Raw genomic sequence first — 20202 nt, 5'->3', positions numbered from 1 at the left:
TATTTATAGTAACATCTTCGTTGTTCTTCTGCAAATTCGTTATATCGAGGTTTTCGATGTAACGAACGCTCCCTATAATAAACCAACTTCCCCATTCCCTTTGCAGTTCGTTAAATCGAGGTTCCACTGTATATAGTCATCAGTGATTTCCGTATCGATAATCACTGGTTTTTCTTATAATCAATTGCCAGAATTAATACTGAAAGCAACTTGCAATTATTGGTAATACTGGCAAATATGACTTCCCTTCTGGTTAAAGACGTAGTTAAGGGTTTCCTCAGTAATTCGAATTCTCCATCAATCGCTCTCTTTGCGATATTGCTCAACCAAATGAAGATACTGAAACAAATTCTTTGTAAATGTATTTCGACTAAGAGATAGAAACAGACACGTACCAATAAAACGGACACTTGGTTATATAAATTGATGTTAAAGCTTTAAGTATCTAGAAGTTGACAGCATGCAAAATTATCATGATGCCTGAGACTTGAAAACTAGGTAACTTGAAAGTGAGCTATCGTAAGCGACTCGCGACTGTGAGCCGCTCTAACACTGACTCGAGACGTGAGGAGAGTTTTAATTTTTAAGAGTAACTTATTAGTTTCCTTTCCTTTCTTCCGGTGAAAAATGGCTCGCACCAGAAGTACATTAACGTCTTTTAATCAATCTTAGCCACCCATTATATGTATTATCACTGATCACTGAAGATTATTGAATTTAGTCAAAAGCATCCAAAAATCAACAAAACAATATTTTGTAACAATACTACAATATTGCAAGTGTTTTCAATGTCCAGTACCAAAGAAATAAGATATATGAATTGTTTAACCTCAATGGATCACACCGCATCAAGTGATAATTTGTTGAAAAATTCAAATTTCACTCAGTTGATAGCATAATAACTTTAACTTAGTTTTATCAGCTTTAGGCAAAGATTTTAAAAATAATCAAAGTAAACAAAACAAACTAATACGTGAACGTATGTGCCGGCAAAGCAGATACATTTTTTATTATTATTTTAATATCGGTTTATGTGATTCAAAATAACGCGGATATTAGCGCTAAAATGCGATTAATAAAGGAGCGTCGAAACAACCTGGGAAATCTTTGATTCCATTTTGTTGTTCATATTAAAATAGCCACGTTTCAAACTAATTAAATGAATTCAGTTTCATAATTAGAATTTATTGCATAATTTCAGACAAGCCTTACTCTCTTAATACAAACGAAAATTCACATCAGCCAAAAAAATTAAACTCCGAAGCGACAAACTCAGTAACAACGCTGTCAGTTTTGTGTCAGTTGTCCACCCCGACAATCAAGTACTGAGATTTCCAGGGACTTGGCAAAAAACCTTTGAGTTTCTTGCAAGGTGCTGAGCTACAGGAGCCATTCTGAATTCGTTAGTTTTGTTAAACATTGATTGGTCTCCATGAGGTATGTTCATCCTGTTCAAGTTTACTTTCAAAGGATAAAAAAAATTGTGTTTTTATGAATTCATGGTTTTACTATCATTCGCTTAGCTAATTGCCACAATCATTTTTAATGAGTGTAGTATTTGAGCCACCGAATATTTTTTTCGATTCACTATCTTTACTGAGTGGATGTGACTTTCAAGTGAATTTAGAATAAAGGTGCCCAAACTTTACTGTACGTAGTAATACTTGATGACCTTTGTGTCGCTGTGGATGTCACATACCACCATCTTCAACGTCAGTTTTCTCGTAATTAATCTTGCTGATGCGGGATTCGGGATTCTAAGCACCGAACTATTTATATTAGAGTGATTTAACGTGTCACAATCACTATTTCGAGATTCATTAACCGGGCCGTACTCAGACATGCGAAAAGGTGTCTAAGGTTTTTACAGTGTTAAGTTCTTTGAAAAAGTCACACTTCTCTTTTCTCTACAAGTGGTTCCCCACAATATTTACTGAGTTCTAATAGAGAAACTTCTAGTCCGCAGTTACGTGAATAAACAATTTCTGAGTCTCTGAAAAGTATAAGTGTTTCCGAGAAGTTGACTTCCTTAACGATAATAAAAAGCAATTATAGTGGCCTTCTGCTTGTGAAACCGAAAATATGCTTATTTATGGACATTACGAAGGATACTATAGAGGTTTGAATTCACTTGAGATCATGAGCAATCAGTTTACGACCAAGAAGAAATGTCTAGTACCCTTATTACTAGAACAAATTAAATAAACTCGGCTCAGATTAGCGATCGAGAGACAGTTTTAATGCTTCTTCAACACAATTCGATGTTTTATTTCTGCGGTTGTATGAAAATTCTGTTGTTAAAAAACCACAAATTAAGAAGCCGAAACTGCAATCCGGAGACCGCAATTTTTCAATGATGCTGAAAGACGCAGGCTTTCAACTTTGCGAACCCATCACTGAAAAAAGGCTCCTGAAGTTTCTGCTATTGGCAAGGAATTAGCCTGTTACTAAAGGAAAGTTGCCTCTTTCAAGTTTAATGTACAGTGCTGGCCACCTGAGAGGAAAGAAAGAAAGCACTGCATTTAGAATGCGTCCGTGGTATTGCATTCGCCACTATTTCGCAATCGAAAAGCGCCATCCACAATATTCAAGCCCGGTAAGACAGAGTCGGGATAAAATTAGACTCTTGCCCAACGATCCGAGATCATTTAAGCTTTTGAACCTACTGGCATGAGATCTTATTTCCATTCTCTTCTTTGGTTTCGTGCCATTACGCATTCATGTAAAAGTTTGATTTTATGTTAAGTGCAGTGCAGTTTGTGTTAAATTGACACCTTCAATTGCCTTAGTCTTCAATATTGAATATCTTTTTGTTCATCTCGCTGTAAATACCCGGAACCCTGTGAACAGGAAATCTAAAGAGGTTTGATTGCGCAACGAAATTTGATTGTCCCTGCATGCAGCATCTTGAAATCTTTGTCAGTGCTTACCTCACCAGCTAAATATCTCACAAGAACATCTAACATTTCACTCAGCTGGTCATCTTGTTTTTCCATCTGAGAAAGTTTTCCTTTAACAATTTGTTAACAAACCATTATCCCTTGTCTCCTTTCTCTTGCTGCATCCAATACCAGTTTGTCTAATCGGGATTTGAACATTTCAAGTGTCTCGGTGTCTTCTCATTGGAGTGAATTATTTTTCTTTTGATTCACGAATTCAAGTAACTGACCTCCTAAAGTGGCCTTTCGTTTTACCCAGCTTTCTAACAGAGCCCCTCTTTCAAGAGATGACAAACCTTATTAGTATCAAAGTAATCTTGACAAAGACCAACAAACGGCACGACGTGCAAATTCCTCGACAATTAGAACCTACTTATCACCAAGCAATTTAAATTGAATGATATTTATCGTTAAGCCTTCAAACATTCCTTGCGCGTTGAGCAAAACTTCACGAAAACCAAAAACAAAAGCTGCCGTGGGTTTTTTTTTTTTTTTGCTTGTGTAAGTTGGACCGTAAGTGAAACACTGTCGCCGGCGTATTTCTTCTTGATGGCTACAGTATTTGGTCTGGTATCCTTTTCCTTTCCGGAGAAAAAATAAATTTATAGGCCGTTAAAAAAGGCACGCAAATAATCTATGACAGAAACGTTAGCACTACTAATCGATGATAATTTTCTTCTGGAAGTTATAACTTCATGCGTTGCCAAAGAGAATTTAAGGAACGTTAAAAAATAAAAAGTATTACATTCAGAAAATCTCGAAAGTTCTTCGCCTTAGAGGGGTTGATATGTGTCACGTTCAGACAGTTGTAGGAAATCTAATCTTTCCATTGCCGAGAAGTGACAGCATAATTTCCGTCGAATCAAAATGATAGCTGGAAATTCCGCAGAAAAAAGGAAAACTGTTCGGCGAACCGTTGAGGAATCCAAAGTAGAAGCGTTGTCCCTTTGGAGTAGATTTTAAAAAGTCGGCTAAACTTAATAAAAAAAGTTCAATGGGATTTGTGTCTCATCTTTTTTGATTCAACAAACATATTTAGCAAGGGATTAAAACTGGTCTTAAGAATTTCAGAAATTTCTAAATTACTTCGGGCAATTATGATTCTTTCTCGGCCGAGTGAAGATTGCTTCACGCATAATTTTGGCTGAAGCTTGTTTGTTTGGCTTAGGTGCTGAGTCTATTTGAGAATATCTGCCCGTATTTTGGTTCCTTTGGAATCCATAACTTTTGCCAAATAAAGTCTTGACCCGTCAAATATTTTTTTGACTGGTACGAGATATTATTGTTTTTTTGTGAGTGCAGAAAAAAGTTATGTTATCCCTCAGCGAACGATTTCTCCACATGTTGATCATTTCTAACCTAAGCCCTATTTTGCATGAAGTCGCAACATCGCAACTAAACAGCTGTGTTTAGAGTTGCCACCAATAAGATGAAAATATTTTGGTGTTTCATTCACCCCCGATGGACAAGGGATTTTCAAATGTCACCGAGGTCAGGGTAAACGTGCTGTTGTCAACAATAACAAGGTTGTTGCAGAATAGGTAAATAACTTTCTAGCTGATCGTGGGATTCATTGCTCTCTACCGCAAGTTCTGATCTGCATAAATAATGACTTTCGCTTAAGGACTCCAGGCGTCAGTTGTGACATGTCTATTTACGTTGAACTTATATTAATTCGAGTGGAAACCACAAGGAAGAAATCGATGGCCTAGCCTAATATGAATAATTACGAGGCTTTTTGGGAACATACCACGTCATGAGATGTTTGTTGTCAGTTGATTGCGAGCCGCCGAAGACTTCGCACACGACATGTTGAGCGAACCGGTGACTACAAAACACGCAACTCACATTGAGTCTCTGTGGAATAGAAGTACATCAAATGACCAAATGATGTACAACACGTGGAGTTTCCACGGTGAACAACGAGATACAAGCAGCTGGGATCATGAAGCGGTCAAGAAAAGGATTTCACGAACACCTCGCGAGGTTCAAGCCAGCATTCCGACCGCAACAGAAGTTACCAATCAAGATCTATTTAATGGCAACAATTCTGCAGATTCGTTAAATGGTGGTTTAACCACGGAAACAGAGGGGAAAGGTATTGAAACACCCCAATTTCACATTACAATCGATAAACCGATACGCCACATTACTCCTTGTAACGTTTCATTTCCTCTTTGGTTGAATCCTGGGGATTTGTATAGCAATGGACGCCGTGCGTCTGACGGCGCACTCGTGTCTTCCGCGCGGTCTTCTGGGAGAAGCCCTGCGGCTTTTAGCGCTTTATCGGAGGAGATCAGAATGAACGAAAGCGCTGCGGGTGTAAAGGAGGCGGACCGTTACAACAGTGGGGTATCATCGCTTAATGGCCGCCGATTTTCCGATGGTTGCTTTAGCAGTGTTCCTAATTACAATGGTTACAAAAAGGTCAGCGTTGTTTTACCGCAGCCTCGAAGAGCCATCAGCGAGGAAACTTACCGCGCTGAAAACTCTGCAAACGACAATTTGGAATGTGCTGATAGCAGCAAAAATGAAGAAGATAATCACTGGAAGGAATTAGTCGCAAAAGCGAAAGGATTCAAGTCTATCAAAGGGCTGGCCGCAAATAAAGAGAGAGGGATGGAAGCCAAGGACGTGAATGGCAACATTATTCGGTCCTCAGATATAGAAGATGTCTGTAGTGATGTAAGCAGTGAAGCTTCTTTCTCATCAAACAGCTCTTATCACTCATTATCCGAGAACGACAGCACTGAATGCTACTCGCTAACAGTTAAGCCGATATCCAGCGAATTAGCAAATTTCAAGTGCGAAGACGACACAAATGTTAAATCAAACCCTGCTAGAGCCAACCGCCAAGTTTCAACACAGCCTTCTTTTGGCTCCAGTTCGAAGGAAACGCATCTTCGCAGATATTCATTGGCGACATCTTGTCCTGGAAGTTCGCAAGATCCGAAGAAAACGGCAAAACTCTCAGGCTACAGTACTCAAAGCGCTTTAGAACAGGCGAGACAATTACTTGGCAAGCTTCAGTCAGAGGGAAAGAACAAGAATAAGAAAGAGAGATTGGAAGAACTGAGCACAGCGCTAAAGTGGATCTTAGAGGAACTTAATCGCATTGAAACCCCGGACAGAGAACTTGTCAGTTTGTTTATAAGCTTGCGTGCAAAGATTGTCAACTTGAAAGCTGATTTGAAGGCGGAAGAATTCTATGCGACCCCTGTTGACCCCTCTGAAGAAACTGAAAACCTTCCAAGAATGCAACATCTTGCGATCAACGACTGCATGACAAATGCTCGGTCCAGACGTTTCAGCTGGTGTTAAAAGAAAAATATATTTTTGTCTCTTCGGTAAGTTACTTTCTTTGAAAATGGTTTCGGTTCACTGACTCTGATAGGTAAAATGCAACATGCTGATTGTACACTCGAAGTCTGAGCTTATATCGCCTTTTCTCCATATACCAAAGTATGTTATTGTTTATTTCGCACCCAAAATTGAAAGAAGTTTTCAAAAAACAGATAAGCAAGTCATAAATAGGAATGTAAATAAGCTATGGGTGTTGTACATTTTTTTAAATGAAAAATTCAAGCGTCTCTCGAAGTTTAATTTGTAAGACGAGGAAAAAAAGGCTGCGTGGGAAAATCATTCTAGCGCAACAAGGTTATTAGAAGGAATGATCAATTTTTTCCGCAGCCAAAACATCTTTTGTTGACTTCTTTGTTTTGCAAATTAACTTGGCTCACCTTGAAAAAACCACAGCATCGGTGCCGAAAACGTGATCAAAAACGAATGCAGCAGATTTTGTTTCTCTTTTAGCTTCCTGAACGCTTTAAATGAAAACCACAATGCTGCGTTCTTAAATCGCGAACGAATAGATGCTCGAGGCGTCGCAATTTTTGACAGAGTAATTTGTTCATATTTGTTCTTTGAACATAAGTCCTTTGACCCTTGCTTTTCTTTGTGGATTCGTCACTTGAGGCGTTTAAGCTGATCATGAATATGCTCAGGCACATAAACTGCGTGCAAATGGCCAAGTTGGGTTGCGTGTTTTAGGAGAAAAAATATCATTTGTGAAACAATATTAGTAGCTGAAGGTCAAGAGGTGATACTTAAAGTAATCCTGCTCCAAAAAGAAACAAAGAACAAACATTTTCAAGAACGTTACGTCAAATTAATATGACGTTTTCAATCCCATTTGTTTGACTTTGAACCCTTGAAGGTATTTCGACGGGTCGGTTTCCATTTGGGAGTCTTCCCGGAACCGTCTTTAAACTTCCTTTCAAAGCATTTCCCTTTCAGCACCACTGTCAAACTTTTAGGAGTAAGAATTGTACAGTTGGCTGGTGCGTAGCTTCCCACGCAGACGTTCTTGGGGTTTCGTCACGCGTTCCTCCCCCACTAAGGAACGGGTGACGAATCCTAAGAACCTTACTGACTTCACATCCTTGCTTCGATTTCTTTCCATTCTGTGAAGCTTCGGGTAGCTTTAAGTACCCCTAAAAACAGAGCACTGATGGAAAGAGGGGGAGTAAAATGAGCGCACCGTCGGCTTCCTGGGAGAATACCCTCGAGAGGGTAAAGGAACTCCCGACGTTAAATAAGGTGTACCTTTACTTGTGGCTAAATGCGAGGCCTGAAACTGCGTTACTTTTCCAACCTTAATTGAAAACTTTGAATTTTTTGCCTGTTTTGCTTATACAGACCTCTTATAATCGTGCTCTGGGAAATGGTTTCTTTGAAGTTTTCTATTTGCTATCTGGCAGGAAAACGGAAAATGATTAAAAAACGATTCCTCTTAGAGTGTCACGTGATCTGAAGTGAGCCGTAGAGAAATGCCTTTCATTCCTTTACCTGTTAGCTTTACACTCGCCAATTTTTCTTGTAACTTTTTCCTTGACCGGTCCAGCAAACCGTTGCGACACTTCTTACACTTCGCAATGCTTGAAAACGTCGTTGCAACGTAGCGTGGCAACTTGTCTGGCAACGTTTTTGGCTTTTACATGGTGTGTGTTACATTCGGCATCTCGCCATGGCGAGGCGAGACAAGTTGCGCGAACATTTTCACAGTGTAGCAACGCCTAAAGCAATAAGTGCAGCAAAAACCAGCTTACGAGAGCTTTAGTTTGTGGATTAAGCACCTACAGCCTCTAATTTGTAATTTCAATACCTAAAATTTGAGAACTTTCTTAACCTGATAAAAAGATGAAACAATCAAATGAATTAAAACAATAGAATGTTCAAAACATGGGGCTGTGATACATAAATGCAAAACTGTCTTCATTTATCTTTAGATTCTAAGACAGAAATATGTCGGTTATGAAATAAAATAATTATGCAGGATCGGTGTTGTCTTGATAAGGATAATTTTGATTGACGATATTGCTATTAAAGGCCACACCCATGTCTGTAGCAGAATGTTTAGCTGACAAATTTCCCCTTAAGAAACTATGAACCAATTAAGGACCTAATTAGGCTAAAATTTGAAAAATTTAGGTTCTTTTTACGCGGGACCTTTGCCATAACAACTAACAGGGAAGGATCAACTGCAATATTTTCCTTTTGATATACCTTTGTCAAGGCGCTTTCTCTTCTCCATAGCTCTAAAGAAAAACTAAAGTGATGAATGGCAATTTTATTTTCGGCTGAAAAAACAAGCCTCTGAATTTCATTTGCATAATTGTGTCTTTTTAAATTACCGAGAGCGGAATGTTTCGTCAAAATTACTCAGATTTCTCGGCTACAACGTGCCTGTTAATAGAAGCCAATCAAAGTATTCTTGGCCCTGATGGTAAATAGACCTTTTCGGCTTGTACATTTTGTTTTCCCAATACAGATCATGTGATAATACTCAGGAGGCTTGGTGCTTTGTTTTGTTCATTAAAAAGAGTGCATGCGGGCATATTCATGCTTGCATGCCCTCATTTTAATGAACAAAACAAAAGACTAAACCTCCTGAGTATTATCACATGATCTGTATTGGGAAAACAAAATGTACAAGCCGAAAAGGTCTATTACGCCATCACGGCAGATTGCCAATTCTTTTTGGCGGGAAACTATTGCACCATACACCACGTAAAGTACTGCAACTTGATGAAAGAAACAAATTGCATGAATGAGATTTTCAATCATGCATCTTACTTGTAATCGTCCCAAATTTTTCGTAGCTTTGTTGTCTTGAATATCAAAATATGTTTAAATGTTGCGGAAACGTATTATTATTATTAATGATAAAGATTTTTATTACAACCATGATCTCTTCATTGACCCTATTTTCCCGGCGAAATGATTTCAGTTTATTTTTGCTTTCCCGAGAGTGCGAAAATATCGGCGAAATGAAAGACAAAACGTATCTTCGAAAATCTACGAATTTCTAAAACGTAAATGGTCGGAATATGTAAAAGTTATTTTTAGGCAACAAGGAAATTCTTGATTAATTGATTAATTCACTCCCATTGTTAATACATCACGTCACGAATAGCCCGCTTCAGTTTCTACATGGACAACATGCCCTCTATTGTGGAATAATACATTTATTCAATGGAAGTATCGAAAATATGCACTGGTTAGTCGTTTAGCTCTGTCAGTAGTTACCTCTATCAAATTTGCATTTTTCTCGTGTATCTGCCATAAAAATAACTGTGAGGTTGTGAAACCTGGAACGAAAAATGAAGCATTGAAGTGCTTACAGCCTGTAGTAAATTTGATCACACGAGAAAGGACTAGAAACCAAGCTTATGTGGAAAAGAAGGGCCAAATTTTAGACTATACAGCTGGGCTTAGTACTTCCTCTCCTTGTTGGGAGTTGTGCAAAATTTGAAGCTGGTCAAACTTTTGAGCCGAAAACTCCCAACATTTCGTTCGTTCCGTGATCGCCGAAGCGTGGCGCAACAATATTGGATCCGTTTGCATTGCTTTTCCAACATTGTTGAGGACACGTTCGCGCACTACATATGGTGTCCATGGAGATACCAAGGCATCAACACATTGAAAACTAGATGGCAGCCGAATTTGTAAGTTTGCAAAGTCTTATGGATCGTATCCTTCCCATAATACACTACACGTCCTTACATTGTTGGGAGTGTGCACACCACTGCCAACACCATCCAACTTCTGTCGAAACTACAACAATGTTGAGAGTTCTTGCGCCTGTTTGCATGAAGCCTTATTCCTCGTTCTGCAATGGCTTCCACCTGATTTGCATGTGTTGGTCCACTGGCTCTTCCTGTTTGGCTCTGAATTCTATGCTTATTTCGATCAAAATGAGCAATTGATATCTATAACTTGTTCATGTGACCAAACAAGGCCGTTTTACCAAAATACAAACTGTCGTCCAGTAATTATGTTCAATTGCTTCAAAGAAAGACATTAACCTTTTTTTCTGACTGTTGTGGGACGTGGCTATCCTCAATATCTCAAAAAATATTTATGTAAAATTGTGTCCTTTAACTCCTGGGCCGCAATTTCTTTGCTAAATCTAGATTAACGTTTCTGTTCTTGTTTTCAGTTATGCAAGCAAGAGAAAAAAGTCATCGCAGATATATCAACTATGAACAATCTAATACATGTTTAATTGGTATGAACACAATATACAAATTACAGTATATGCTGAGAAAGGGTATATTTTGCAGTGTTCTAGATGGTTATTTATAGTATTTTAGTTTTGATTTCTTGACAAATACGTTAAAAATTATTATTTGGATAGATATTTATTGTTTCGATTTTGGCACTTCAGTCAGTGCTTAAAGATGGTGTCGTATATTTTTGTTGACTTCTCAAGCCGTGTAACTTTATTTATTATATAGATACTGATGAAATATCAGGATTTCTCCTTTTACTAAAAAATCATATCTTCACCGCGCGCAGTAAACATATCATTTTTATCTTTCACATGTGAGAATATAGGTGTCGTCGTCATGGTAACCAACACGATTAGCCAATAAAACGCGACCGTCCTCTTCATTGTAAGATACTTTTGTGCTTTAATATAATTCTTGTCTACTACATTAACATTTTTATTGCAAAATTTTACATTATCATGATTTGTTTTTCGTAAATTTCATTTCTTGTTTCATGTTACACAACATGCGTGTTTTAGCGGTTGGTGACCACTTTTTCATCAATTCGAAAATGAGTAAAACAAGTTGTTTTAAATCTAGACATTTCATCAATATCTATGTAATAAAGCAGAACATTACATGGCCGCTTAGGGATACGAATCTTCGCTTCGCTCACTCGTGAGAGATACTTTCAGCACGAGAAGATAAGATTCGTATCCCCGCGCGGCCATGTAATACCCTCTATATATCACTATTGTTAGTGGTGAAGAATGGAGTTGTTAAACTTATCCAACTGCTCAGAAAGCCGTTCTTTCCGAAAAAAATAGCTGTGAAGGTCGTTATTGTTGGTCTTTCTGAACTTGAAGTAGGAAGTGGTGTTTCGAGTTGAGTTGTGAATCTTTTGTTCGCTGCATTGCTGCGCTGGAGAACGTGGGTTGAAAGTGATTCTAGGTAACTCAGGCGTTAATTCGTTTTCCTTGGCTATTGCAATTAACTCCTGTATCAATGTTTTGCCCCGGGGTCTAAGGGGCGGGGCCAGACCAGACCAGGAGGAAACTCGAAAATTTCCTGGAAGCCAGGACACCAAATGAATATCAAATTCCCTCCCAAAAAGGCATGATTATTTTTGCATCACGTAGGGTCGGTTAAGTAATTCCGGACTGCCTGCATTTTTCAACGTACCTTACATGCATGGTATTCATTACAACGCAGGTAATAAGACAAACTTGAAATTGTATGAAAAAATTCAGTTAACATATGCAAAGAATACAAGTGATGAGAAGCGGATTCCCTATCAGCATAACACTCGAGCGTAGACTGTTAAGAAATGGTGGTCCGAATGTACGAAAATATAAAGTAGCTTTTGCTCGTGGAAGCAGAAAAGCATCAATCTTATTCTTTTCCGTGGCAACTCGCAAGTTTCAAAATTTCCTCATTAATTAAGGGAAGGCTCTCTGAGTGAGTTTGACCTGCCAGGCTAGCCTGTCCTCTCCCTCTCTTCTCTCCCTGGGGCCTAACATTGACAGTGCATAAGATACCGTAGTTGAAGCGCAATCGAACCCACCTGAGGCTAATGCTCTGTTTTCGGCGTTTACAGGCTCCCGTTTCGTCTCTGCGTTGCAAAACGAATTAAAGGTACATTGTATAGTGACCTTCAGACGGTAAAAATAAGCCACTATACTGTTTCGCGAGGATATAACAGTGCCGTGATGTCGTCAGATATTGGAATATTGATGGAGATGGCTTTATTCATGAACTGGACAGAAGGGCCCCCATCTATGAACCAAAACATATATTTTTAAAAAGGGGAGACCAAAGAACTTAGTGCAACAGTAGAGCTTACTGGCTGATCCAGTTTTACCGGTTCAAACCTTGGCAACGTTTAGCTCCAATTACAGTTGTCGAGAAAAACACAGCTCCAGGTGGTTCGGACTACTTAAGAAATAAACATTACTGTTTATAACCTTAGATAAATGTTCGCATTTTATTAAAAATTATATTATGACAAAAAGCTATCTCTAATGCACTCCTTGTAAACAAAAAGTTATATGTAAGTATGTGTTTTAGCGTACAGTGCGGTGGAGTATTTTGACGAGTTCTGCTGTATTTTGAAAAGCCCGGAGGGTGAGTCAAAATAAAATGAACGATTAAAAGTGCAAAACATCTCAAGCAATTTTTGATCCAAGTTGAACAAATAACAAAGAATTTATTGAAAGAAAAACTCTTTTTCGGTAGTGTGAATTTTGTTTGTATCACGCGCTCGGTGAAAAAACGTGATCAGTTCTGATACTGTACAAATTATCAAAGTGGCGAATAATAAGAATGTCGCTGAATATTTGAACACGTTTGGTGCGTTTTATGTTCACTAACTTACAGATAACCAAAGAAGATATCCGGTGCGAGAAAGTCCTGTTATTTTTAATATAATTTTTAATATTCAATATTTAAATTGTAATTTAACATTAATATTGTTTGGGGAGTAAAGATGGTCCTGTGGTAACGCTCTTGTCTCCCATCTCTGCGGACCCTGGATCGCATCCTAAGTTCGTATATGGGCTGAGTTTCAGTCAATCTCAATCTTTACCCCGGGGGTTTTTCTCCGGGCACTCGGGTTTTCCTCCCTCAAAAAAATCGACTCCCAGCTTATTCCACACTGGTGTGGTGCTGTGCTCCGAGGTCATGCATGGATCCTGTTCGGGAACCGAGCGCCTAGAGCTGCGCCCTTAGCATCCATTCTCTAAATGCGAGAAAGGGCGATTAGCAAGCCAGATAGTAGTAGTTTCCTGCCAGTTCTGAGTACGCGCACTACGTTTGGTCGTCATTAATTTTTTTCAATTGCGCATGATCAGAACCGGAGGCTTTAAGTTGTACTCCTTTTTCAATCTTTTAATGGATCCTGTCGAAACAGCTGGCTACAAGACTAGTAGAACATAACGCTTTCAATGAATGTGTACCTGAAGTGACGGTTATAGACGAATGAGAGAAGTGACCCTCGTACTCAGCTGGACAATTTAAGCAAGTGTCCCTTTTTAGTCACCCGAAAAATTCAAGTTTCTCCAGGGATTCGAACCCATGACCTCTGTGATGGCGGTGCAATGCGCTACCAACTGAGCTACGAAGCAACACAGTTGGGAGAAAATGAGCCGAACAAATTGATTGGCTAAGCCAATCACCATCTTCCACGTTATTAATTTCTTTTCCCTTGGTAACGCTCGTGCTTTCAGCTCTATAGGCTTGAGTCAGCAAGTACTCAAGGGAAACAGAAAGTAGAAGGGCTGATCGAATCATCATCTTTCACGAAATTATTAAATTTGTTGTCCCTTGTTAAACACCTCTAATAGAGGATGTCATAAAGAAGGTAAACAATTCATGCTCCTAGAACTTAAGGACCTTTTAGCGACCAAATTAATAAGGTCCCACAGACGGATTTTTCGCGCGTTGCTAAGGAAGTGAAATGTTACTTCCGGTGACTGACGTCATCATATCATGAGCTGACAAGAAAACCCACTCACAAGCAAAAATCACTTCACTTACTGTTGTTTCCATCGTAGGTTTTTCCTCGCCCTTCCTCGCACTCGTTCTCGGATCAACTGCGCATGCGTAAACAGTCAGAAAAAAAAAGGTTAATGTCTTTCTTTGAAGCAATTGAACATAATTACTGGACGACAGTTTGTATTTTGGTAAAACGGCCTTGTTTGGTCACATGAACAAGTTATAGATATCAATTGCTCATTTTGATCGAAATAAGCACAGAATTCAGAGCCAAACAGTCTTTAATTTGAATTATTATTTTTTTTATATGGCACGTTTCACCCCCACATACAGAATATAGCTAGGCATTGATTTTTTCAAATCATCTTTTTTGAAAATTGTTATGGGTATTTCAGTATCGTTTATCTCTTTAAAAAGAACATTTTTCAAAATAAAAAGAAAACCATGCTTGCTTGGATGCAAAAACGAATACAAATTATCAAACCACTGATTAAATACCCAAATTGCGTAGCACGTAGCCAAATTTAGAGTTTTCTTGTATTGGTCACGTGACCGTGGGCGTAGCATGATGACGTCATATTTAGGGTCATTGGTTTACAAAAGTTGGAAACTGACCAAAATAATGCCAAATTCTCTCAAATTACTTAACTATTACATCCTTAGCAACGCACCCCAACAGCACACAATTCAGACTGTTTGTGTTCACTCCAAATAGGAATGCAACATGGAAAGTTTTATTTTCTTCATTGAAAATGAAAAGTAGCCTCGCACAACAAAATGATTTTGATAAGACCTCAGTAAATTAAAAGTCATTCTCACAATAATTACAGGTAATAATATGATTTCGAAAGATAGAAATCATCCTTCCACTTATCTGGACAATTTAAGCAATTGCGTTTTATATAGATACCTGAAAATTTCAAGTGCTTCAACGCCTGTGCTGCAGTTGCACTGAGTCCTCTCTCCAAGCGGTCAAGGTTTCAAATCCCGTTCATGAATCCACCGGAAATTTTATGTTATCTATATAAGAGACAATTGCTAAAATTGTCCAGATATTAGCCAGGATCGCTTCAAACTTTTGTCTATAACCCGCTCCTCAATTTTCGAACTCAATTTGGAACAAATGAGCATACACGAGTTGATTTTTTCAAAGACCGGCAAAAGTTTAAGAGCGTATTGGGTGAGTGCAATAATAATATACAGAAAAAAAATCCAAATAGCTTATCGCAGTTATGCAGAAGCAACGCGTACAAATCACAAATCAGGTATCCAAATTCTGCGCCAGGTGACTACTCATCAGAATGCTTAGTATGTTACCAATGTTTACAACGAATTACCTCTTTTCTGCACTGTACATGTGTCACCGAAAGACTGCATATCTCTAAGACAATCAGAATGGATAAACGTTCCCCTGTGTATTATTAGGACAGCAATGTATTTTTCAACTTGCTCACTAAAATTATAATAAATTATGATTATATCTACAACCGCCAATGGGCGTTATTCCAGGATAATTTCGTCACGTGTTTGGTGATGCAGTCCACTGCATAACGATCGATTAAGTTTTGATTTAAACCTATATACTGTACACTTTTAATTGCTGCAGTGACGTATTAAAATTTAAACCAGCATGGCTGAGTCTTGGTGCGATTAGCGCGGAGTAATTACGTTCTATCTAAAACACTGCTCTCACTGACAGGTGAATCATTACAGTTGTTTCTGCTTATCAACACTATAAACTTGCCTGAAACTTTCCATAACTTTCTTTCAAGGGTGAGTATACCACACTGATCGCTTGCCACACATAATCGGAAACTCGATTTTATCAATTCGTTTTACAGTCTTTTTGTCTAGTGGTGTTAGTTTAAGCCGCGCAGATTCAAGCAATTTGTATTTGTGACTAAATAAGACTGGCACGTCTTGTTAAGGTACTAGGAAAGTCTGTAACTATGGGAAAGTACGAGAAACTAGAGCTCAAATTGACCGGTGATAAATCCACATTCTCGTATTCATACGCTTCGTCCAAGGAACGTTGATGTTTAATGTTCCGTATTCCAGTTTGAATCTGCGTAAATGAGCGCATTATTTCCTTATCTTGCGCTCGAAGTTCATCAAGTTCTTCTCTTATCCAGTTGAACGCACTTTCTATTCGTTGTATTCTCTCTTTCTCGGTTTTGTCAGCAGCATTCGCTATGCTTTCTAGCAGAGCTTTCGCCGTAGGTTGACTTGAATTCCGCGTCAAACCACCAACAGATTTGTCGAGTTCTGAATAGCGACGCAGCGGTGAAGTTAAACTGACTTCTGATAAATCGAAGAGCTCGTTGATTCTATCCTCTTCGATATCATTCTTGTCCATTTCTAGAGAAATCTTCTTCAACTTTACAAACTCCTCTTCAAGTTTCGCTAGTTGTTCTTGACTGATCATTTCATTACTCGTTTCCATCTGTAAGGGATTTTTAGTGCTGTTATCTCTCGGCGTCATAGACGACGGTTGACTGATCACGGCGTAAGTGCAGCCAAGAGATAAACTATTGTTCTTTAATATTCTCGACCTCTCATTGTTCTCGTCCTTGACAACAGAACTCTTAAACCTTCTTTTAAGCTCCACTGGACGCTCGGGTGTGTTCATGCGAGGAGTCTCGATGTTTCGTAATAGGAGATTAGGCGAAGCTTGCATGCTATTGGATTTCTTGTTGGTGGAGTCACCTGTCTTAGTTGATTCCGTCTCTTCGCTCACAAATTTCGCAACTATCGGAGGGCTGTCGTCTCGGAAATCTTCGGAAACACTTTGGAGCTTTTGTTCGCTTGCAATTACGGAAGATGCTGCTATCACTTTGTCAATTATTCTTTTGTCTGTTTGTTCAATACTTGCAGGCTTTATCGTCTCCCGACCATCCTTGGTCTGTTGCTGTAAATTTGGACGGTGAAGTATCACTCTGAAAGGTTGATCAAACTTTCCCTCTTCCTCTTGGACCTCGGAAGCTTTGTCTGCTACATTTTGTTCCTGAATTACCTCGATTGCACTCGCTCCAATGGTCCGGTTACGGGGTACAAAAACTTTCTCTTGTAAAGCATGAAATAGGTTTTCCCTGGCTTGTTGTTTCATTTGACCTTTCATGCAGCGAGCTGGGGGGGAACTCGTTTCTGATATTCCTGATAAGCTTCGTGTATCCCCGCGCGTGCGTTTCCACTTGCTGTACAATGTTTCCGAGTTCAGATTCTCCAAGGATTTTGAAAAATTACGCAGGGTTGGCAGATCTAGTTCACCCTTACGGATTTCACAACCTACAGACGCTCTCCTGCTATCTTGTGCTTGCAATTCTTGAACCATTGTGAGGAGTATCCACGGAGTATCGACGACCCGACTGCGAAAATATACCCTCAGCTTTCTTCCCCAAGATTCGATAATCTATTATTAAAAAATTACAAAATAAATAATATTTAGAAACAAAACTTGATTGAGGCTACCTTCACCTCCTATTAGAACCGACCCTTACTTGCTCGTAGAATAAAGCACACGTGCCAATGAGACAAACATCAGCCCTTTGGTGTAGCTTTTCTGCTGGACTCAAAACGTGATCTCTTTTTCTAACATTAAATTAATTATTCCAATTTTACTTCTATCAGCTCTTTCTATCTAAATGTATAAAAGAAAGTTCTCAACGTGTGTATTACTTGGAAACGTCGTAGTTACATAAGACTTCTAGTTGAAGAAAGGCAAGTATGCAAACGACTGACTATAGCTATAGCAAAGAAAATATAAATTCTAAAACACGATTTCCTTTGAGGGTTATTTTTTTAATAATGGAGAGTAAACAATGTTCATTTTATAATGTTATGATATGTATTTCTCACCTCACGAGGCGGTCGTGGCCTTGCACCTGCCAAATATTTTGATCCGACTCAAGTTTGACAGCAACTGAAATTTTTGAATCCTAACACATCAGCTTTTATAGTCTCTTTGAAATATGCTTAGCATTTGCTAGTCAATTTCAGAACAAAAGGATAATGAGTTATTTTCTTTGTGAATCCCTTAAGAGATTTTCCCTGGAATGAAACCACGGTTTCTTTTCTCGTATCAGTTGATATCAAATATCTGGATTACAATGGACATTTGGTGACCCATTGTTTAAATCTTAGTCTGCAGTATAAGGCTAAGTCATTCATTGTCATGGAAATAATACGTCGACTAAAGGCTAAAAAAAATATAACTTAGCTGTCTTAGTGATTGTAGCTTGACCACTGTAGCTTTGTTTAGCAGGCACGTACCAACAAAACTTTATCCACGTACGCAGCAAACATTTTCCTGGGCAAACGTGACGAGAATTAAACTTGACTATAAGACGCCTTTTGATGCCAATATCACCCTCTTCTTTTCGAATGCAATAATAGACAACAAAGTGTTATGTCTCTGGAGGCTAAATAAATATTTTAATTTACTTTCTATTGTTGCTTCTGCACTAGCAAACATAGTTGCGTTTTCACACTCAGCCATGCACTTATGGTGTCTACTTGGTCTTGTAGACGCAGCCAAAAAACACGAATGTTGGCTCTGTTAAAACATCAGATTTCAAAAAAAAAACTGACTCACAACCGTGACTTGTTAACACAAGAAACAGGAAAATTGTTTGCATTCTTGCTCTTAAAACTCCTGTATTTCGTAGTAGGTTTTCTGATACTTTATACTACTAAGATCTTTTAGATCCATCGTTCTTTGTTTAGGATGCTTTAATATTCCATGTGCTGACAAATACTTAAAAATTAGGTGGAGATTTTAGTGGGAGCTTGAATAGTGAAACTCCGCCTTTGCCCGGTTTCTTTTGTTTTGTTTTATTGAGTTCTTCTGTAAACGATATGGACAACTTTTAGTCCTAAAATAAATCAATCTTAGACCCCCAAAAATCTCTAATCTTAGCTCCAGGAATTCAGTGTTTTGTGAAAATCACAGAATCATCAAGGACTTCTGAAATAATGCACTGAAAACAAAGCATGAAGGCTTTTTGTCAGTATTGGCGTCATTACGATATCAACATTAGCCAACATTTGGCCAAACAGCTTTTGGCGATTTGTTGAATATAATGAATGACACGCTCTTTTAAGACATTCCCACATGCTAAGTCAGAACTTTGCACGAAAATTTGAATTCCCTATGATGTAAATTATGCGGTTTTTTTTTTCAGTCTTGACAGTTGTCACAAGATAGCTGAAGCTTGTCTTGTCTTTGCGAGTGGTCATAACAAAAGTTCGTGTTAATTCTTCAACGAAAAAGTGAACTTTCACTCGTATCCCAAGAGAATCCGATATTCTTCATTTGCAAGAATGGGGCTTTTGTAATGTTTAAAGAACGAGTAAGGTATATCTTTGGCCTTAGTCGCTCGGGCTTCGCAGATCGTCAGTGAAATTCACCATGTTTAAAAGAAAGTGAAAAAAAAAAAATGTCTTAGAGGCTCGTCGACGCGGTGACTCGTTAGTCGTGCCAAACGATTACTTAGCAGGAGTGGCACGGCTCGTCAGGGAAATTCAATGTTTAAAAGAACATGAAATGTGTATATTTTAGTGGCTCGTCGGATCATTGACAGCAACACTTGTTCAAAAGTGGCATAGTATTCTATAGTTGAGCTCATTATATAAGATGTCATGTCAGCTGCATGCGAAGCGGCCACCACATGTGTGCAGTTTAGTCATTTTGTGCAAAAGTTAAAACCCTTTGCCGTGAAAACATTTTCTATTGAGCTCTCAAGTGCGGAGATCCCTCGAGAATGGCCGTTTCTCCTGTGGCTACCGGAAGGAGCTCGTGACTTGGACAGAGCAGTTACTGTACACCTAGTTGCGTAAACTCCAAGACACGAGTAGTTTGTCATGCTATGTTAGTGTAGCAGCTTCTACCTCTTTCTAAAGTCGAAGTGCTGGTTTTTGTTGTTGCGTCTTTTGTTTTCGGTTCGGACAGTAAGCTAATCACATTGTATCATCTTCAAAGCTTCAAAGGCTGCTACGCAGGAGGGAGGGGGCGACTCTATTGTTTTCAATGACTATCCTTGACCGACTCATCACTGCCAGTGTGACGTCACATAGCAACGAAGAGCACTTTGCTTGGCTTGCTCCCGCTATTAGCGTGGGGACGCCATTAAGGGAAGGACAACAGAGATCAATAAGGCTAATTCCAACGCTAATATCGCTTTTGTCCGCTAATTGATCGTAAGTGTGAACTCTTTGCTATT

General features: G+C 38.8%; 3 protein-coding genes across 4 annotated transcripts in view; 1 reads left to right on the top strand and 2 right to left on the bottom strand.

Moving 5' to 3' along the window:
- Window positions 1-3229, bottom strand: part of LOC138008130 (tyrosine-protein phosphatase non-receptor type 13-like) — a 44743-nt gene extending 41514 nt beyond the window's left edge. For both annotated transcript variants that reach the window (XM_068855348.1, XM_068855349.1), the window contains exon 1: window positions 2931-3229. Coding sequence is in view for 1 of the 2 variants with exons in the window: in XM_068855349.1 (XP_068711450.1) it covers window positions 2931-2996 (66 nt within the window). In the remaining variant the exon portion in view is untranslated. The remainder of the gene's footprint in view (window positions 1-2930) is intronic.
- A 1131-nt stretch (window positions 3230-4360) lies between these two features.
- On the top strand, window positions 4361-12653 carry LOC138008129 (uncharacterized). The gene is made up of 2 exons (XM_068855345.1): window positions 4361-6286; window positions 10441-12653. Exon 1 carries the CDS (start codon window positions 4749-4751, stop codon window positions 6258-6260), a length of 1512 nt encoding a protein of 503 aa, XP_068711446.1. The 5' UTR covers window positions 4361-4748; the 3' UTR covers window positions 6261-6286; window positions 10441-12653.
- A 2026-nt stretch (window positions 12654-14679) lies between these two features.
- LOC138006157 (uncharacterized) lies at window positions 14680-18297 on the bottom strand. The gene is made up of 2 exons (XM_068852311.1): window positions 17840-18297; window positions 14680-17393 (listed from the first exon to the last, which is right to left on the bottom strand). The coding sequence occupies exon 2, from the start codon at window positions 17313-17315 to the stop codon at window positions 15885-15887; it is 1431 nt and encodes a 476-aa protein (XP_068708412.1). The 5' UTR covers window positions 17316-17393; window positions 17840-18297; the 3' UTR covers window positions 14680-15884.
- Between the last annotated feature and the right edge of the window lie 1905 nt (window positions 18298-20202).

The sequence above is a fragment of the Montipora foliosa genome, chromosome 6 (genome assembly GCF_036669935.1).
Source record: "Montipora foliosa isolate CH-2021 chromosome 6, ASM3666993v2, whole genome shotgun sequence".
Classification (NCBI taxonomy): domain Eukaryota; kingdom Metazoa; phylum Cnidaria; class Anthozoa; order Scleractinia; family Acroporidae; genus Montipora; species Montipora foliosa.
This window is presented reverse-complemented; position numbering and strand designations above follow the sequence as displayed.

Coding starts and splice junctions, on each gene's coding strand:
- LOC138008129 (XM_068855345.1), top strand. CDS start 4,749: ATGTTGAGCGAACCGGTGACTACAAAACACGCAACTCACATTGAGTCT.
- LOC138006157 (XM_068852311.1), bottom strand. CDS start 17,315: ATGGTTCAAGAATTGCAAGCACAAGATAGCAGGAGAGCGTCTGTAGGT.